Raw genomic sequence first — 20,577 nt, forward strand, 5'->3', positions numbered from 1 at the left:
TTGACAAAGTATTATTGTTTTTATTGTTGTTTTTCTTAAAAGGAAAGGGAAATAGCATCGACTGTCAACATTCTTTGTTATTTTCGTTTCTATGAACGAACCCATCTAGAAATTTGTATCATTTCAAATATTGGTGTTCTTTGGTTCTCTTTCTGTCATTGTCATTGAGCTAGGGCAACACATTTTAGGCTGTCACGAAAATAACGAACATGTGCGCCCTCTTGATAAGCGAAAACATTTTAGCAAAGGCTAAAATTAAATGTATTTGTAGTGCATAGAAGACAAGAAATATTCCAATGTGAAACATTTCCATTTTATTTTGTATTCACCACAATATTTGACGGTGAATTTACTCAAAAACTTACGATATGTTCACATCAGTATTTTTTTTTACTGTGTTTCAAACGTAAATTATACAGGGTCTGGCAAAAAAGCATCCCGTATTTTAAGATGTTTATATTTAAAGCTATTTATAGATAAAATGGTAATATTTAAAACGAAGTAATTATTTTATTTAATTTAATGACATAGTATTTAATTTAAAAAATACAATAAAATTGTTCTGTTAAATTGTTTATTTAAAAATGGATGATTATTTAAAATATGGTAGATCTTTTTGGCGGACCTTGTATATGCGTATGATAAACGAATTGACAGGAACCAATATTTACTCACAACTAATTTTGAAGGTTTATAAAAAGTTAGTAGGAAAGTTTCATAAAAGTCAAATTATTGAACTTCAAATTGACAGTTTATACGTTTAATAAATTATTTCATTTGTCTCACCTTAGGTTATTAATTCTGCTTGTCATGTGCATTCAATTTAAAAATTGTACTTACTTTACCCATTTGTTATAAAAAAAGGAATTTCATTGGTGCATTTGAATTTGAATTTCTTGGGCAATATGATTTACACGATTGAAAATACTTTTTGATAAAGTTAGTGTTGTTTCTTGTTCGTGGAATAGGATGTAGCTGTCAAATTTTCATTAACATTTGCTTTCCCTTATACACTTCAAAAGAAGAAAATTAGCTTCCTTTAGGGGCAAGTTACTGCGTTATTATTAGTTTAAATCATTGAAACTAATCATTCGAATTTTTTGACAGGCCGTTTATAGCGATCATTAAAAATGTCTCATTGAACAAAATTTCCTGGTTGAAATCTACCGATAGATTTTACTGAAACATGTCATTGGAACTTGGAACATGAATCAGTTTAACGATTCGTTTCACTTTTGAAGATAAAAGTATCAGCTGTTCAGGAATATAAATTTCCGTCTGGAAAATACATTTTTAGCGAAAAATAACTTCGAAAACAAACTTTTTCTCAAAAATCAATTCTTCATCAGAATATAATTTTTATTTCTAATCAACACGAAAGACAGTCGAATATTGGTTCAAATATTTGTCCGGAATGACTTCAATAATAGCTATAACGGATGTTGTGTTGATGCAAGAAGGGTATAATTCCTCGAAAAATTTGGATTTGCAAATTTCATTACGGTCTATTCCATCAGTCCAAAATTTGATCATTTGAAGTTGTGGTGGCTTAAATATTAGTTTCAAATGCTTAAACAGCTGTTGAGGCCACTTTTGAAAACAAAACTTAAGGGGCCAGCTATACTTATAACCATCAGTAAGTAAAATTTATCAGTTAAAATTGAAAAGTGGTGAATCTGTAATGTTTTACTGGTGAGCGTTTACATCAATCAGTTAATTTACGTCATTAAATTGTAGCCTTCAGTACAATTAATAAGAAAAAATTGGAAGTAATCTAAAATATTAAACTAGTGAGCGATTATAGCAAACAGTAACTTTAAATAAAATTGGAGGTATTAGGTTACCACGAGCTTTAGGAGCCAGTTATAGCTATCATTGAAATCAATCTCGAAATTGTTGAAAGAACATTTGAAATGCAAATTGCTTGCTGCTCGATCGGAAATCACTTTAATAACATTTACCTTAGGCGCCAGATGTAGCTACCATTGAAATCGATCCGGAAAAATGTTTGAATCGATATTTGATGGTGTTTCCCTTTGATTAGAAATGCATATTATACAGTGATCACACTAAGAATTTTTTTGAGAAAAAAAGTGTAACTACGTTCCAATTTCCCGCAATTCCAATGACAGATTTCTGTCAGTAAAAATGTTTCGTTGGCTTTCAATCAGGACATTTTTCAATGACAGATATTTTTAATGAAAGCTATAAACGACCTGCCAAAAAAATTTACAATGTTTGTTTCCAATGCTGAAAAACAATAACAGCTGTAACTGGCACCTTAACATATGACTGTTTCCTTTCCAAAAGTTATGAGTTTCAATTCCACACACAGAAAAAATATTTCCGGAGGATTTTTAATGATCGCTATTAAAGACGTGTCAAAAAAATTCCAATTATATGTAAATTAAAAAGGCAATAGACTGATTTATTTTAAAATTATAAAAACCCATAAGAAACAAAAGCTAAAATATAGTTGGACCATAGATAGGCGCCATTTACTCATATCAATTGATATTAATAAAAACTCGAAGATAATTCGAAAATTGGTAGTTTATTTTTAGGAAGTAGGTATAACTTAGAGACACGATCAGAAATTAATTTTAATTTAAATCAAATTGTGTGCAATATAAAAAACAACCATTCATGGCAGTGACAGTGCTGAAACAGTGTAAAATTATCATCTAGGATGAATGCACTATGGCACACAAATATTCGACTGAGGCGTTGAACAAGACATTGAAAAATAACAACGTCAGATTATTTGGCGGCACTCTGTTACTTCTTTCAGGTGATTTCAGACAAACACTTCCCGTTATTCCGCGTTCAACGTAGGCTGATGAGATAAACACGTGCTTAAAATCATCGCCACTGTGACGTAATGTTGAAAAAGTGCAACTGAAAGTAAATACGCCTGTTCAAATTCATCCGCTGAAACATTCTCAAAACAACTGTTATTTTAATATTTTGTCACCGTTTACAGTGAAACCCAAGTGGGTGAGATCCGCTCCCACTGAATTCTTTTTTAAGGGTATAACATGGTGCCATTATTCTTTTCCCACCATGGTCTCGCCATATACATTAGGAATGATGTTGCTTATTAGTTTTTGCCACAATATGGTCTCTGCACAAATTCTTTTTTAATTTTATGTGGTTTAAAATTTCCGTAAATAAGCAAATCATCCATGATTGCTTCCTTTATCGAAGCCCCAATCTAGACAGAGTGTCAACATCTCGTGAGTTTGATGCTTTGTCTGATTCCATCCAAAGAATTGTTTCGTGCTATCCTAGCACTGAAATCGTTGTTACGGGCAATTTCAATGAACACAATTCTTCATGGCTTCAACATTCGGGCCAGACAACACCAGAAGAAGTGTGTGCTGAGATCTTCGCTGATTTAAACCACCTAACTCAGCTGGTGAACGAGCCCACTCGAATATCGGACGTGGTAGGACGAGCAGAAAACACTCTTGACTTGTTTCTTACCTCTGACCCTTGTAAGTATACTATTAGTATTTTTTCTCTTCTAGGCATATCTGACCATTATGTCATATCAGCAAATTTCTCGTGTAAAAACTCTCCAGTTAAAGAAAGAGCTCCTAAGAGAACCGTTTGGCAATACGAGAAAGCCAACTGGGACGGTCTTAATAATTATTTTAGGATCTTTAAATGGTCAATATGCTTCCTAGATAGTGACGTTGATGCCAGCGCTGATATGATCACAAGTTTGATTCTCCTGGGAATGAGAACTTTTACCCCGAATAGGGTTAAAAGTATCAGGCCTAAGGAAAACGCATGGTTCGATGCGAGCTTGAAAGAGGTTATTAGGGTCAAGAAAGTAAGTTTCCGTTGTTTTAAAGCCAATCCAACCAAGAAAACCGGAATAAGTTTGAGCAAGCCAGGAAGGTCTGCAACGCTAATATTCGACGGACCAAATTTTTAAATGACCAACAATTACGGCAAAACATACTGTAATGTCCCAAAGGCAGTACAAATTGTTGGTCATTTGTAAAAAATATGAGGAATTTTTCCTCTTCCTCGGTTCCTACGCTCGTTGTCAATGACACTCCATTTGTTAGCTCATTAGAGAAACAGATCTCTTTGCTAGGCAGTACGCCAGTGAGTGTTTTGACACCGCCTGTACTTGAGCGAGTTAGTAATTCTATGGGGGACATCTTTTTTCGCACTCGTACTGTAGCGAGAGTCCAAAAAAAAAATCATAAATCCGCTGGTCCGGATGGTATCAACGCTGTTGTTCTGAAGAGGTGTTCTTCAACGCTGGCAAAACCACTGCGTAAGATTTTTCATCTGTCCTTCTCCTCAGGTCTCGTTCCGAGCAGATGGAAAACCGCATTTGTCCAGGCTATTCCTAAAAAGGCGAATCTTCCTCACCGTCTAATTACTGACCGATTGCTTCTTAATGACCGACAATACGGCTTTCGTAGAAATAGGTCCATTGGTGATCTCATGGTTCATTTCACCGAACAGTGGAACAAATCTTTACATAGCTTTGGAGAAACTAGGATTATTGCACTTGATATTTCAAAAACATTTGATAGGGTTTGGCATCAGGCTCTCATATCGAAAATGCGTGTTTTCGGTTTTCATGAATCCCTCCTTCATTGGATTAGTAATTACATTTCGAATCATTCAATACAAGTTGTATTGGATGGATTCAAATCTAAAAATCACAAAACAAATGCTGGTGTGCCCCAGGGCTCTGTTTTATCTCCAACACTCTTTCTCATTTTTATTAATGATCTCCTGTCTGCAACATCTAATCCAATACATAGTTTCGCTGACGATAGTACTCTTAGCTTTTCATATTCGTTTTCAGACTCACATCCCTCTTCTTCGGATGTGGAACTGTAACGACAAAATTTGATGAGCTCATTAAATCCCGACCTAAACACCATTATTCAAAGGTTAATAAGAAATAGCGTGGAATTTAATGCTTCAAAAACCCAATGTTGTCTTGTATAGTTAAAGTGAGATACAAACCCATGCCATTATCCATGGATGGCGCTTGCATCGAGGAGACTGAACATCTCGATATTCTCGGTATGTGTATCACCAAACACCTTTTGTGGAACGATCACATATGAGATATGAGTGCAAGAAGTTGTTCTCCCCCTCTGATCTGGCTGTTATCTACAAGACTTATATACGTCCAAAGCTTGAGTTAAACTCCCATATTTGGGCTGGTGCTTCTGCAACTTACTTAAGCCTCTTGAGTACTTTTTACATTCATCGCGAACTCTCACGAATGACACAAATGAGAATTGTCAAACAACAGAAATTATTTTGTATTTAAAGTGAGGGTTATAGAATGAGATCAAAACAAAATTTATTAAAAAAAAGAATTTTGCTATTTTTAACAATGAAAAAAATAAAAAAAAGACTTCATGTGCACCCACTTAAAAGAACACGAAAGAATATGTTTCACTTATAGCAAAATTGGAAGGATATACAACAAAATCTTACCAATATTTTAGGATGTCGAAGGAAAAATTTGATATCATATTTAAAAAAAGACTTAGTTCCGGAACCTTTAAGCTTCAGAAAAGATATAGTCTGTTCAAAGGAAAAGTTTGTTATATCGCTACGGTAAGATACATGTATTTCTCTTGATCAATCTGGATGAATCTATAACACAGAAAATCAATGTCAGCCAAGATTCGATCCCTGCTTTAATTACATCCACTTCGGGATATGACGTAAGAGCAAAATTCGCTGACTGGTGCCTACAGGAAGGAGACGTAAGCTTTCAGCACAATATGATTTGAAAATGAAAACACCAGCTTTCAATACTTTTATGTAAAAAACATTATTAAATTATATTTATTCAAACAAAACAAAAAATACCAGTATTTAATTTCATTAGGTGAAGGTATATAGGAACTCGTTCAGTCTTTCTTTTAACATAGGTATAAACAAAAAAAAAAAAAGGATCAGCACAGGGATCTCAAACATTAAAATTAATCATCTTCGAATTCAATGTCATGAAACAATTGAAGTGTCCGCATTTCCAATTTTGATTGTTTTTTTCGGCTCCAGGAATTTGCACGTTGTGCTAGAGCCAAGAAAAACTTTTCCAGTGATGCTGAGTCAGGTTCATTAAGATCCGTCAGTGCTGCCAAAAAGCTATCGGTATCTGAATCGGAATTCTTCTTTTCCTAGGTTGTGTTGCCTGGATTGACTCGGAAGTGCCTCCGACCCACTGGGTACATTTTTGTCCCTTTTGTAGTACTTTCCAAAAGTATCCCGCAAGTTCTTCCAACGTTCCTCGCATATTTTCACTGAAAACTAAATTTAATACTGGATGCAATTATTAACACATTTTGTTTATATTACTATCTGTATTTAAAATAAATGCAATATTTTGCCACACATTCTCCTTTTGATATCTATCTGTATGTACCGCTCAGCCTTGCTATAAATTGATAGATTTTGTTGTCCGAGTCTTGGATCTGCAAAGTTGCCGGAGAAATTTAATATAAAAAGACACTTTTTAGTTCGACTTAAATTTATTATTTTACGGCAAATCTGGTGGGATGCTTGTGGACTCGATGACAACTGAATACTCTACCATGAAATTTATTGAAGAAGATAAAACAAAACGAAATGTCAAACTCTGATCAATTTTGTGAACGCTGCCCATCCAATCCACAAGTCTTATAGGTCGATTACATTTAAGCATTTAACAATAGATCATTTAATTTATTTAATAACAGATTTGCTTCAACCTCCATTATCAATCTTTCGTCAAATTCCTAGAATTATTAAATTTATTTTAATATTTATAATCAACATGTATTTCAATTTATATTTACTTCTTTTCCATATTTTCTTCAGCCATGACCAACCACAAAGAAAACAAAAACAAGAGTAATTTGAGGTTAAACTCGCGCGAATAATTCATTCGTTGCAGTGTGGATGGTATGTGGAACGCGAATAGAGTTTGACAATTCGTAACGAAAAATTGCAATTCGCTACGAATAATTTTATTTATCAAATTTATCGGATTTTAACAATTTAAATGCTAATATTATTATCTTAACATTTAAATAAATAAGGTTTCTATCATTTTTTCTGGATATTATGCAGAATTTTGGTCTACGAAGGTTTTAAATCCCATTTGTTCGTTCATTCGACGTTTTTGGTCGCTCTCATGTGAATAGGGCTTTGATTGCTGATATTACCTCCCCTCCCCTTAACAGTTCAACCGTAATATTCCCGCTTCCAGGAATGCTCATCAGTATACCCTCGAGTCCAACTTCTACGTGAATGTGGTATGCCTTACCACACTCTGTTTTTCCAGCCTTTGCAATATTCAGAAATTCAAAACCAATGTGCACCGACTCTTCCTTTCAACCCCTCTCTTCCTTTCCTATAGCTCACACTGTGTCTTTATATAATAAGGGTAGTATTATCCCCTTGAGTATGTGCTTATTGTAAAAAAAAAAATTCAACCAGTTATGTACATATATACCACATCCTTGCAAACTTACAATAAGTTACTTATATGTAGCAAAATATTCTCTAGAAATTATTTATATGACAAAACAACGTTTGTGGGGTCAGCTAGTATTTATATAATTTTTGTATTTCTCTTAAAAGAAGAAGTGCAAATACAATTCGATTGTTTCATAAGAGGAGTTCTTATTTCTTGGAATTGTTTAAACTCAGCAACATAATTAATCAAAATAATGTTCAATTTTGTTTTTGTTTTGCTTAAAGTCAAGCACATGAAGTCCCTCTTATCACATTCTCAGAGCTTGCTTGCTTCTCTTCAGTATCAGTATCAGTAGAAACATTCTAATTTCTCATCTAGGTAACTGAGTGGAGTCCAGTCTTGACAAAAGTCTCGCGTTTAATGAGCATGAAAATATCGTTGGGCAGTCAGTAACAATTTGACCGTTCATTAAAGAAGTTCTAAAGTATACTACTAACCATAAGCTTGGTTTGTTTATTCACATAAATATCAATTCCGATAGTTTTTTTTTAATGTTTATAAATCAGTTCTTATAACAAAAACAAAAAGAAAGAAGGAACTAACTCCCACGGAATGGATTTGATATTAACTGTTCTCATAATCACACTTATTGTAATTATCATACAATTGGTATTTAAATCAATAAAACGACCGGATAACTATCCACCTGGTGAGCATATGATAAAAGTTTTAATTCGAATTTAAACATTCAGTTCACGTACATAGTTCGACTCCTACACATAATTTGCATGATTATGAGTGATCATAGACTTTATAGAGAAATATGTAAAAGGTATTGCTACATGTGTTCTTACTCCAGCAAAATTGATATCAAAACTATAATTCTTCCATAAACATTATAATTATTATTAAGCCGCTTATGGATTAATGTTGCTTTATTTATCTATATTCAGTGTGGCTAAGCGAATTTATTAAATAATACTACATTTATGTAGCTATGTGCGAAGAACACGCGTATCAAACTATAATATACTTAGTTTATTTTATTTTTTGTTATATTTCACAAGATAAAGAAATCAATTTAATCTTAAAATGCATACTAATTTTATTAAATAAGAAACAATCAGTTCATTCGTGATAGTTTATTTTTGTTGTGCTTAGTTGGACTCAATTGGATTATTCAATGGTAACTGATTTGTTGCTTTAGAGGAATCTACGAATGGAGCGAGTATACACACCCACTGAAGTGCTTGCCTCAGCTGTTTAGCATTGTAGCACACAGGGGCGGCTGTATGGTGGGTGCAAACTATTGGTGTTAAAGGAGCCCCACTGCCCCAGAATAGTGATTTTCTTTTATAAATTCTTAAGGGGGTATTCTGGTCTAGAGACATGAATTTTAAGTAATTTTTGAAGTGCTGTAGAAAAAAGCAAGCAACAATTTTACCATCAATTTTCTTATACATTATTTATTCACATTAGGAGCATACAAAAAAAAATAAAAAAGTAAAAAAAAAATCAAAATTCCGTTAATTATCAGCTGATGGAGTGGTGCGTCTCAAAAATTTGATGCGTGACCATACCCACGATTTTAACTCTCCTAGAAATCTGGAATCAAAAACCAAAAAAGTTTATTAATCTACAATAATGTCGCAATGTCTGGAACTACGGAAAAGTTACACACATTTTTTTTTTTACAAAATGGCGACTGCCTAAAAAAAAAAAAAAAATTACCACCCTTTTGAAAATTCATCGATTTATTAAAAATAGTAAAAATGAAAATTTGGGGATGGCCGTAGTTCCGGACGTAGACAAGTCCCTAAAGAAGACTCTCTTAAAATTTCAAGTAAATCGGTTCGACAGAACCTGAGAAATCGTAAGTATCAGATTCAAAAAGACAGTGCTGAGAAAAACGCGTTTAAAGTAACCCATTATGTCTTTTGTTCTATTAGTTGCAGCCCAACCGATTTCGATGGCTGCTCAGCAAAATACTTATTTCTCCGAAAATAATTTGAATTTGGGAAAATCCTCTCGTAGACATATTCTTAAATAGTTAAACTATGAAAATATGAAACAAAAAAAAAATCGATTTTTTTTTATTTCTAGACCAGAATACCCCCTTAATACAATTTTTAATCATGGCAGGAAATATAGAAAATGATGGTCAGGTTCAGACGACATAAGGCAAGTTTCTAGTTAGTTAGTTAGTTTCTAGTCTAGTCTTTAGTTAAATCTAGTAAGCTGCTGATGCGAAACGAAAATTCCCTTACAAAAATGACAAGACGAAATCATAAACGAAAATTTTCGCTGTGCTTTTCGTTTTTCAGAACGCTGCTGGAACGATGAAATGTGTCATTTTAGTGGATAGCTGTACTAGATTTCTTAGACAATTTTCCACTCTTTTCGTTCTCAATTTAATTGCCCGGCATATTAATTCCTTGCGAAGTTTTGACGTTTAGTTTATTTTATTGAAAAAAAAAATAGTTATTCGTGACTTTCGGTATTTTGACTTTAATTTATATTTGATTTAAAATTTATAATAAAATGGATTTGTCTAATGTGTTTCAACAATACATTTCTGAATCGGAATTTCAGGATTTTGAGATGTTATTGGTGATGTGCAAGAAGTGATGAAGACGAGCAGTGAACTTCAACTTCCAAAAAATAAACCGAAGAATCAAAAAAATTTAAAAAAGAAACTGGTTTCGTTGGTCGAAGCCAGTGAAGCTATTTGGAAGTTGGAGCATAGGCTTTCCAAAAATAATTCAGCCGTTGGGAGCCTCTGGAGTAATATAGCTGCAGAAATGAAAAAACTATGTACTAACTGCTCAACAAAATGTAAATAAATAGAATTCTTTTCCACTTTTGTTTACCAGCAGCTGACTGTCAGAACTTGTCAATTGTTTTTGACAGCTGACAGAACTCTCCACAAATATTTTTCGCTGTGGTTTTCGCTTTCATTTTGCTCTGCACTTGGAGACCGCCGAAAAAATTAGTTTTACTTCAGCTGCGTACTAGGCTTTAGTTAAGAAAGTTAGCCAAGAAAAATCTCCCTAACTATAACGTCAAGTATATGACAAAATAACAATTAATCATGTTTCTTCATTCAACTAAAAGTATTGCTCTATGATTCACGTATTTTCTGCACGATTCCATTTAATGTTTTGTTTTGGGGTTTATTGTCAAATTGAAAAAGAAATAAGTAATATTCCCTTAAATACAAATCGTGAAGGGCTTGCAATTTGCCTGAGGAGTGTTTTTTAGACAATAATATTTTTAGTAGTTTTTTTTGTACGATGAACTGAAGGTAGAAGTCAGTAAAGTACAGTTCTGAAATTAATGACACATGGAAAACTAACTATGTACCTGTTTAGTAAAAATTTACGTTTAAATAATGCGGTAGAATGCAATTATAGAAGTCCCTCATGTCGTCTGAAACTATTGTTTTTTTTTTCAGATAAGATGAAGAGACGTCAGAATTTAGTAGCCTAAAAATAGTCCATTATAAATGTCTTATATTAAACCTTAGACCAAGTACACACTTGGTGCGAGATTTTAGTCATATCAAAATAATATCTATGTTTGTCTGATAAATGTGTCTGGAGGAAGGTTTTTTGAAACCTTTACGCAAGTTACCCTCACTGAAATATTGTTTTGTTTACTTTAAATCTAAATTGAAATTCTGACAAACTGAAAACAAAAATAAATTGACAGGAGTCAAGACACACAAACAAAAAGAGTTCATATTTCATAAAATAAGCTTAATATAAGTTATAATTGTCCACCAAATGTTAACATTAACACACTTAGGAGCCAGTTATAGTAATCATTTACATATATCCTTTACTGAAAGCAATCATTGAATTTTTTTAAAAGTGGTTACAACGATCGAAAACTTCTTAATTGAGAAACATCCTCCTAATAAAAAAAAATTGAAATCTCTGATTTTAATTGTATAAAATTGATAGACAATTCAGTGCAACGATTCGGTTTATTTTTTAACATAATAAAATCTTCTGTTTAGGAAAGTTAATGGGTGCATTCATAAAGCTAGTGACTACGTTGTTAAAATTCAATTTCAGATTAATCTGGAACTTTCAAAATCAAATACATTATGTCAATGCTACAGAGTAATAAAGTTCAGCTGTCAGTCAAATAAAAAAAACTTAATCAGCTGTCATTTTGACGTAAGTGGACTTTACTGGATAGTCAGGGAGTTTTTCCTTGTCTAACTTTCCAGTTAACTTTCCAATAAAGGACATATTTTTTTGCTGATGGCCAATCAGATGCTAGAGATTTGCTATATTTTCAAGTCCCTTATGTCGTCTGAACCACATTGGTCGAATTCACAAAGCTAGTGGATACGTAGTCAAGGGATTCTGATTTGCTAAATCTAACAACAAAAGTAGTTGATATTTCCCCTCCGACGTAGTGTAAAAATTGTGGCTACGAAATTAGTGCACACTGGTTTTGACATTTCACTATCAGCTGCTTGGTAAGGACACAAGAAAATGAAATGAATTTTTCGGTATTTATAAACAAATATAAATCAATCATATTATAATTCTATTTGGTTTTATTGAAATTATAAAGAAAAAAATCTATTTAAAGTTCTGAAAACACAAATTTTCTTATTTTATATATTTGTATTTGTCATTAATATGACAGTTTCGGATTGACTAGTTTTGTAGTGGAATTTTGCATTCACAAAGCTAGTTGAATTTTGACTACGAAGCCACTAGCTTTGTGAATGCGTCCATTGTAAAACCAAAAATCAGCTGTTTTGAAAAAGAAATATTTGACTGTAAACAGTCGAAATGTTTTTTCTGAACACTGTTTTATTTTAATAAATATGATTTAAACTATAACCAGCATAAGTGTACATATATGCGTTTCGCAACGGTGTAATGGTTGGGCTCATCAGAAGGTGACTATTACACCTTGCCTTGACGCAGAATAAATCGGGATTCCATATAATCCGAGCTACATATACGAGTAGAGCAACTGCGAATTATTTAGTTGCTACAAGTCTTCAAAAAAGATAAATTGTAGCTATTTTATTGCCTTGCTATGGGAATTTTTGGAAAATAAATATTTGACTGTAAACAGTCGAAATGTTTTTCCTCATCAAAAAGATTTGGGTTAAATAAATACCTCGTGTGCGCTTTAATCTCTTTTAAATTGTAAATGCGAAATTATAAAAATAGTAATGTTTCATAGATTAATTTCCTTGCGTTTCCTTTTGTCTTATTCACATCAGAAAAGCGTTTTGTAAGGTTTACAATTCCACTTTATCGTCGAGATCGGTAGATACAAATGTCCACACTAATTTTTGCCGTTCGTTTTTAATTGGATAAATTTATTTGGTTTATAAGTTTAAACAACCGTTTTCACAGCAGCATTAATACTATTAACGTTTTTATTTTTGTTCAATACTACAGTTCTGTAGGTACATCACAGCATCTGTTAATATCATGACAATTTTCAAAAGATCTAATTTTTGTTCACCTGTCACTTCAAAGGCAAACCATTCTTAATTTCTGTCACTTTCAATGTGAAAAACTTGTGCTAAATACTGCCTTAGATTTGTATTCTGTGACATAATGTTAAAGTTGAACCCTCCTCTACAATTAATTTTGTATCCGTACCTGACAACGCATAAATGAATGATAAGCAATAAAATATTTAAAAAGTCATTTGTATTGATGTAATGATAGCAGTTACGTTTCTGGGGCTAGTTTTATCGTTCATGCGGTTCTCTTAAAGCATTAGAGGTTGTTTAATTATTTTATGACATTTAATTAGAACACAAATTAATTAGAGCTTATGATCCAACCATGGTTCTATATAAAAATTATTTTGAAAACAATCATCATGCTTCTTTGTTTGAAAAATACTGTTTAATTTGAAAAACCAATGTATAGGGTTTTTCAATAACAGGTTAAATTTGTATATTTTTAAAAAAACTTATGTTTTTGAGAGAAATATTTCAGCCAAATGGCTGTTTAAACTTTAGCATTGACATGTCATTAATCTTTCATGTGCTCAAAGCAAAAAGTTATAAGATCTTCAATTTCTGATTGATGACCAGTTATGATTACCTTTTTGACAAATAACACGCTCACAAAACTGTTCTTGAACAACTGTGATTAATAAGTTGATTGTCTGGCACTTAGAGCCACTTTATTGGTCAATTTCAACAATTTGAACACGTCGGTGAAGTATGCATCATTTAATTTGTATGTTGTTTTCCATGGGTAAAATAATTTAATTTATTCTTGATTCAGATCTGTCAAAACACAAATTTCCTCTGTTTTTGTCTTCCATGGGGCAAATTAAATTAATTTCTTTTTCCGTTTAAGATCAAATCTGCTCGTCCGGATTTTTCGGTAGATTTACCTTTCTTTGCAACAATGCTAATACAATTTTTGAAAAAATGTTATATGTACACGAAAACCCCCTTAATAACGGGTAATGTTTGTACTCCTCAAACGTCAAAAGATGACAGCTTCAAATGTGTTAGCTGCCGTTAAGGCACAATATGTATCTTGAATCAATGATTAAACAAACTTATCGTTAGTCTGAATTATGCTTAAATAGAAAAAAAGGGTTTCATGAAATAGAAACTAAAATCGAATTCTCAAATCCCTTGCAATGTCAAATATCTTGAATTAAGGATTTTAAGTTTTTATTAAATAATATCAATTCAAATCCAATTAAAAATTTAAATGCCTATAAATATGACGTTAATAACTTCATAACAGTTTTTAATTATTTTTGCTTTTAATAATTATTTTACAATAACTTATTATTTATAAATAAAAACAAATACAAATCTAACACGCAAATAATACACGAGCTAATTATATCAAGTTCAAACATTCTCTAAAATCGACGATCCTCCTTTTTTTTAAAACCAATAATGAGGCATGCCTACTCTAAATTCGGATAAAAAAAATTAAAACTATTAAAGAGTATTTTAGGTCATAATCACGAGGATGCGCTATGAAGTATAATTAAATAGATAAATAATCAACAAAAACATGTATATAACCACTATCGCAATGACCAAAACAAGGTGAAATATTTTTAAACAAAAAATTATTAAAAGTAAACAAATCAATTTAATTTAATAAATAAATTAGGTTTAAAACACTACGTAGAGAATAAGGGCCTAGTAACTTACAACTCTTAACCATTCTTGCGTGCGAGACATGTCAGGGATGGAGGGGACCTACAGTTTTATGAGACAGTATTCGGTGAACAAATTTTAGATGGCAGAAGCATGGATTGAATCCAAGACCTCTAGCATGACTGTCCTGCTCACTAACCATCACGCCATGGGTTCTACCAAATACAATTAATTTATGAAATTTTATTTAACACGTGTTCGAACTTTCTCAAAGTCCTCTTATTGGAGTTTGTTGTAAAGTTGGAAAAGGGGCAGTCAACCATATTATTTACTAGCACTTGAAATGTTCTCTTAAAAAACTACAGATATAATATATCTTTTACTCTCAGCTTCTAATGTGGATAAAGAGCTATTTAGTAGTCAAAAAACAGGTGGTAAAATTGATAAAGCCTTATCTAAGGAAATTATAAATTTGTCGGGTGGACGACTTCTTTTATATCATTTTTATTAAAGACTTACCATCAAATCAGTTTCATAAATTCACTAAACGAAGCAAAAAAAGTTTTAAATTGATTTAAATAATTTAATTAAATGGTGAAATACCAATGGGCTATATTTTAATAATAAGAAATGTAGCGTTATGACATTTTCTAGAAATCACAGTCCATTATATTCTAATTATAAACTTGAAAACGACATTTTACAAAGACGTGATAGCCATAAGGATCTAGGCATAATCTTCGATTCTTAAATGAATTTCTCCTATCACAAAGACCATGCGATCTCAAAAGCAAACTCTATGCTAGGGCTTGTTTTTCGAAATTCAAAAGATTAAAGACCTCTATACAGTACTGTGACTGTGCAACTAGAATCTCCATTTTTCATTAAAAAAAATGTTTAGAAAATCAAACAGGCAAATTCTTTCTCTAGATTTCTAAACTTTTTTGATATTACGTTATAATTGCTGGAAACAAAATTAACACACTTCACTTGAACAAAAAATAAATCACTAAATACTTTACTTAGACCTCACATCTAAATTTCAAACCATTTGCTTACTTCAAGGGAAGGAAATGTTAATATTTAATTGCGTACCCTTTATTTTTTATAACGGCTGACGCCTTAAACGTTATTTTGGATCTTCTACCAATCGACCTTTTTATTAAATACATAGTTTCCTGCAGCGCTATTAGGCTGAAGGAATCAAATAACTGGTTGTCAAAACCTTACGGTCACAGCAACACTACGAAATTAATTCCCTCAGATATTATCTCGGTAGACACTGACTACTGCACTCCTACTTTAAACCTTAGTAAGGGTTTTAAGGTTATTTACCCCTCGAGAGAAGATTGGGAGGATGATATCGTGTCGATAGGTTTCGACACAACCATCTTTACTGACGGCTCAAAGATGGAGTGCGGAGTTGGTTCTGGGATCTTTTCTGAGTCCCTAAATGTAGCCAAATCCTTTAGGCTTCCTGACTTTGTTAGTGTTTTTCAGGCTGAACTGCTGGCAAAAAGGGAGGCATGTAAGATACTTAAACAAAACCCAAACCAAAACCAAAATGTGGCTATCTTTACAGACAGTCAGGCAGCTGTCAAAGCCATTAACTCGGCCATATCCTCATCTAAATTGGTCCAGCAATGTCGCGATGAGCTTGCGAACCTGAATATTAACCTCGGTGTCACCCTGATCTAGGTTCCGGGCCATAGTGGTATCGTGAGAAATGAACGGGCTGACGAGCTAGCCAGGTAAGGATCGGCCCTTCATAGCTCACTTGCGGAAATGGTTAACATTCCTCTTGGTGCTATGAAGGGTAAAATCTGTTCTATCTACCAAACTGAATCAAACCGGAGGTGGAACAATTTACCCAACTGCATTATATCTAGGAAGATATGGCCCACCTATAACAAAACCCGTACAAACGATCTTCTATGCAGGCCAAGGCAAGACATAGCCAGGATTGTTGCGGTTTGTACCGGACATAGGCCTATAGGAGTTCATGCAGAGAAGTTGGGTATCTCTTACAACACCTTTTGCCGTAGTTGTATTGACCAAAGAGAAAGTGAAACGATAATCCATTTCCTCTGCAAATGTCCTGCTTTGGCAAACACTATAAGGAAATATTTTAGAAAAGCATTCTTTCAAGAACTCGATGAGCTATCTGAGACAAAGATTAGAGACCTAATCTTTTTTCTCAATGAGACAAAATGGCTCTAACATAATCGCTATAAAGCTTCTCTATCAATCTATCCCTTTCAATCAAAGGTCAAACGAGTTTTTGGTATCAAAACGGCGCACTACAGCGCTAATTGGATCTCAGGCTAGGTTGCCTTCAGATCGCCATTTCTACCTACCTACCTAAGAGACTCTCGGAAATTGAGTTCGAAAAAACTACGTCAAAAAAAGACCGACATTTTTACATATCAGATAATATCTCATTTTCTGGATTTTTAAAGTTTTGCAGCGTTTTTCGCATTAATAGAAGGAAAACAAGAAAAGTGTGTTTTGTTTTTGGAAAAAAGCAACGTTTCAAAACAATTCCCTACATTTCCGCGCGAAATGCATCAAAAACCATCTAAGATAATAAATGGCATACTTAGACAACTGTTCGAATCTTGGAATGCTTTCATATAAGTCATCCAAATTAAATAGTTAGACCATAATTTGCTGGACAACAGTGTTCTAAATAATTTAATAACTAAAGTTGTTATTTTAGCAATTATTAAATTTTGTTACCATCCTTTACAAAAGTTTAAAAACTCATCTAAGTTTGTGACCCCCCCAGATGAAAAGTCTGTATCCGCCCTTGAATTCATCATAAAATTTGAACCTGAAATTTAAATTTAAATACATTTATTTTCGCCCAGTGTATGGATAGATTTTCCAACAAAACACGGGTAATATTAGACCTACCTTTTGCTTTCAAATAAGCTTATTTATTATCATTTATTTGATTCTTGAACAAGGTGAAGCTTAGCTTATCTGCTTGAATCATTGGATTAAATCCGCTGAACCACTGTTGAAATATAATGGGCTACTCTTTACCTGGCCTTATACCACACAACAAGAATTTTTGTATTATTCCTACGGTTCATTAAAAACTAAACACAAATCGTCCTATTAAAAACGAACACTCAGGCGAATTTGGAATAAAATCTATTTATTTATTTAAAATATAACTATTTATTGACAAATATTTTTAACTATGTTCTTCTTTACTTTTCCATTGTAGGTCCTCCCTTCCTACCATGGATTGGAAACACTATGCAGCTAAGAACCGAAGCTCGTCGAGTGGGCGGTCAACATATTGTATTCGAAAATTGGGCCAAACAATACAAATCTAATGTAATTGGTCTTAAATTAGCTGGAGAATACGTGATTGTTGTAAATTCTTACCCTTTGGTAAAACAAATCCATTTGAACGAAGTTTACGAAGGCAGACCAGATACGTTCTTTTTGCGTTTACGAACCATGGGAACACGAAAAGGAATAACCTGTACCGATGGAGCCCTATGGTATGAGCATCGTAATTTTACAATGAAACAAATGAGACAAATCGGATACGGTCGAACTCCAATGGAAGCGCACATAATCGAGGAAGCTGATGACTTAATACGTTACATCGATCAACTAGACGAATGTCACATTTACCCAGGTTCGTTTTTGGCAACTAGTGTCATTAATGTTCTATGGTTTCTAACAACCGGACAGCTTTTGAAAAGAAATGAAGAGCGTCTCAATACCTTGCTATCACTACTTGGCAGAAGATCGAAAGCTTTTGATATATGCGGAGGTGTTTTGACACAGTTCCCTTGGCTGCGACACATAGCCCCAGATAAGACTGGCTATAATTTGATACTCGAATTGAACAGAGAGTTAAATAACTTCATCATGGAAAGCATAAATGAGCATAAGCTGATATTTGAAAAGTCAAATGGCACAGAAGAAAGCGATTTGATATACGCTTATCTCAAAGAAATGCAATCAGGCGAAAAAGATGAAAATGGTTCATCAAATGAGACTTTCGATGTAAGCCAGCTTACGATGACAATTCTAGACTTTTTCATTGCTGGCTCACAAACGACAAGCAACACACTTGATCTGGTACTTATGATGCTGGCCCTCAGACCTGACATCGAAGAGAAATTATTTAAGGAAGTTCATGAGAATCTCAATGAGAAAGAGTTTCCACTCTTGAGTGTTAGGACAAGATTTCCTTATGCCAATGCGGTGCTTATGGAAGTTCAGAGATATTTCCACATCCTTCCAATAACAGGACCACGAAGAGCCTTATGGGAAACTAAGCTAGATGGTTTTACAGTACCTAAGAACACTACAGTTCTAATCAGTCTTCGAAGTGTTCTTATGGATGAGGCACATTGGAAAGATCCGCAAACTTTTCGACCGGAAAGATTCCTAGACGAAGATGGTGGCATAATTAATGATGAGTATTTTATACCATTTGGTCAGGGAAGACGTCGTTGTCCTGGCGATTTATTGGCCCGGTCGTGTTTGTTTTCGTTTTTGGTGAAAATCGTACAGAATTTTAAGATTGAAAGCGATGAGCAGAGTAAATTGTGTACAACTCTTGTGCCAGGTATAATGCTTTCTCCAAAACCTTATACAATTATGTTCCGACGTAGAAAATAAGGGTTAATACATTTTGGTGGTTATAATGCAGCACATACTGGATTTGGGAATTGCACAATTTGTTTTGTTCACCAATTTTGTATAAGAAAAAATAGAGTAACATTTAGTTGTTTATTTATAAAATAACCAAATGTTGCTTATTTCAGCAATACACGAAAATGATGACGGTAGAAGGTTAAAATTATATAAGACTATAAATTATAAACGCTTAAAATTTAATTATTTAAATAAAAAAATAAAGCAGACACTTATTTTAATTTGTTTTCATTTTCATGATTCTATATGTTCTATTTTGTAAAAAGGTAAGTTACAATCATTTTACAACTTTTCTTTGGTATAATAAGCACACACTTAAGGGGATATTACTACCCTTATTATGTAAAGACATAGTGTGAGCTCTAGGAAAGGAAGAGAGGGATTGAAAGGAGGTGTCGGTGCACATTGGTTATGAATTCCTAAGTATTGCAATGAGTGGGAAAGACAGAGTGTGGTAAGGCATTCCAAATTCACGCAGTTCGGCTAAAGAACGATTCTCTGTGCTTGACAGTGCTGAAGTTGGACTTGAGGGTATACTGATGAGCATTTCTAGAAGCGCGAGCATAACGGTTGAACTATTTAAAGGAAGGTATCCTGTTGGCTTTTTCACTAGATAACGGTAAAAAAGAGTGGAACTTTACGACGATTTTCAAGCGACGTAAATAATCCCATAATGGTATTATCACCAAACAATCTAAATGCTCTTCGTTCAATACTGTCCAAGAGGCTCAAATAAGTTGCAGGAGAACCATACCAGAGATTGGGGTTATACTTAAGCTTTGAACTTATATAAGTTTTATAGATCAGAGGGGAAGAAAAACTTCTTGCATCGCTTTAGAAAACCCAAACATCTTGCGGCATTTTTGGCGACCTCGCGTTTGTAATCGTTCCACGAGAGGTGTTTGGTGGTACACATACCGAGAATATTGAGGTGTTCAGTTTTCTTGATTTTCGAAGTAGATATTGAAAACCACGCCGTTTCTTATTCCCTATTGTACAATTCTGTTTAGGGCGGAATTTAATAAGCTTATCATAACGAATATAAAAAGCTACGAGTACTATTGTCAGCGAAACAATGTATTAGATTAGAAGTTGCAGACAGGAGATCATTCATACAAATGGGAAAGAGTGTTGGAGATAGAACAGAGCCCTGGGGTACACCAGCATGTATTTTGTGGTTTTTAGCCTTGAACCCATCCAAAACAACTTGTATTGAAAGATCCGAATGGTAATTCCTAATCTAATGATTGAAGGATTCATTAAAACCATAAGAACCCATTTTTGATAAAAGAGACTGATGCCA

At 33.4% G+C, this 20,577-nt stretch overlaps 1 protein-coding gene across 1 annotated transcript; it reads left to right on the forward strand.

Annotated features, from left to right (window-relative positions):
* The first annotated feature begins 7,886 nt into the window (after positions 1–7,886).
* LOC129940046 (probable cytochrome P450 305a1) lies at positions 7,887–19,489 on the forward strand. The gene is made up of 2 exons (XM_056048269.1): positions 7,887–8,165; positions 17,821–19,489. The coding sequence occupies exons 1-2, from the start codon at positions 8,069–8,071 to the stop codon at positions 19,236–19,238; spliced, it is 1,515 nt and encodes a 504-aa protein (XP_055904244.1). The 5' UTR covers positions 7,887–8,068; the 3' UTR covers positions 19,239–19,489.
* Positions 19,490–20,577: the final 1,088 nt, after the last annotated feature.

The sequence above is a fragment of the Eupeodes corollae genome, chromosome 1, assembly GCF_945859685.1.
Source record: "Eupeodes corollae chromosome 1, idEupCoro1.1, whole genome shotgun sequence".
Lineage (NCBI taxonomy): Eukaryota > Metazoa > Arthropoda > Insecta > Diptera > Syrphidae > Eupeodes > Eupeodes corollae.

Excerpts from the sequence above, each read along its gene's own strand:
- LOC129940046 (XM_056048269.1), top strand. The coding sequence starts at position 8,069 with ATGGATTTGATATTAACTGTTCTCATAATCACACTTATTGTAATTATC. Across the intron at positions 8,166-17,820 it reads ACCGGATAACTATCCACCTG|GTCCTCCCTTCCTACCATGG; the intron begins GTGAGCATATGA and ends TTTCCATTGTAG.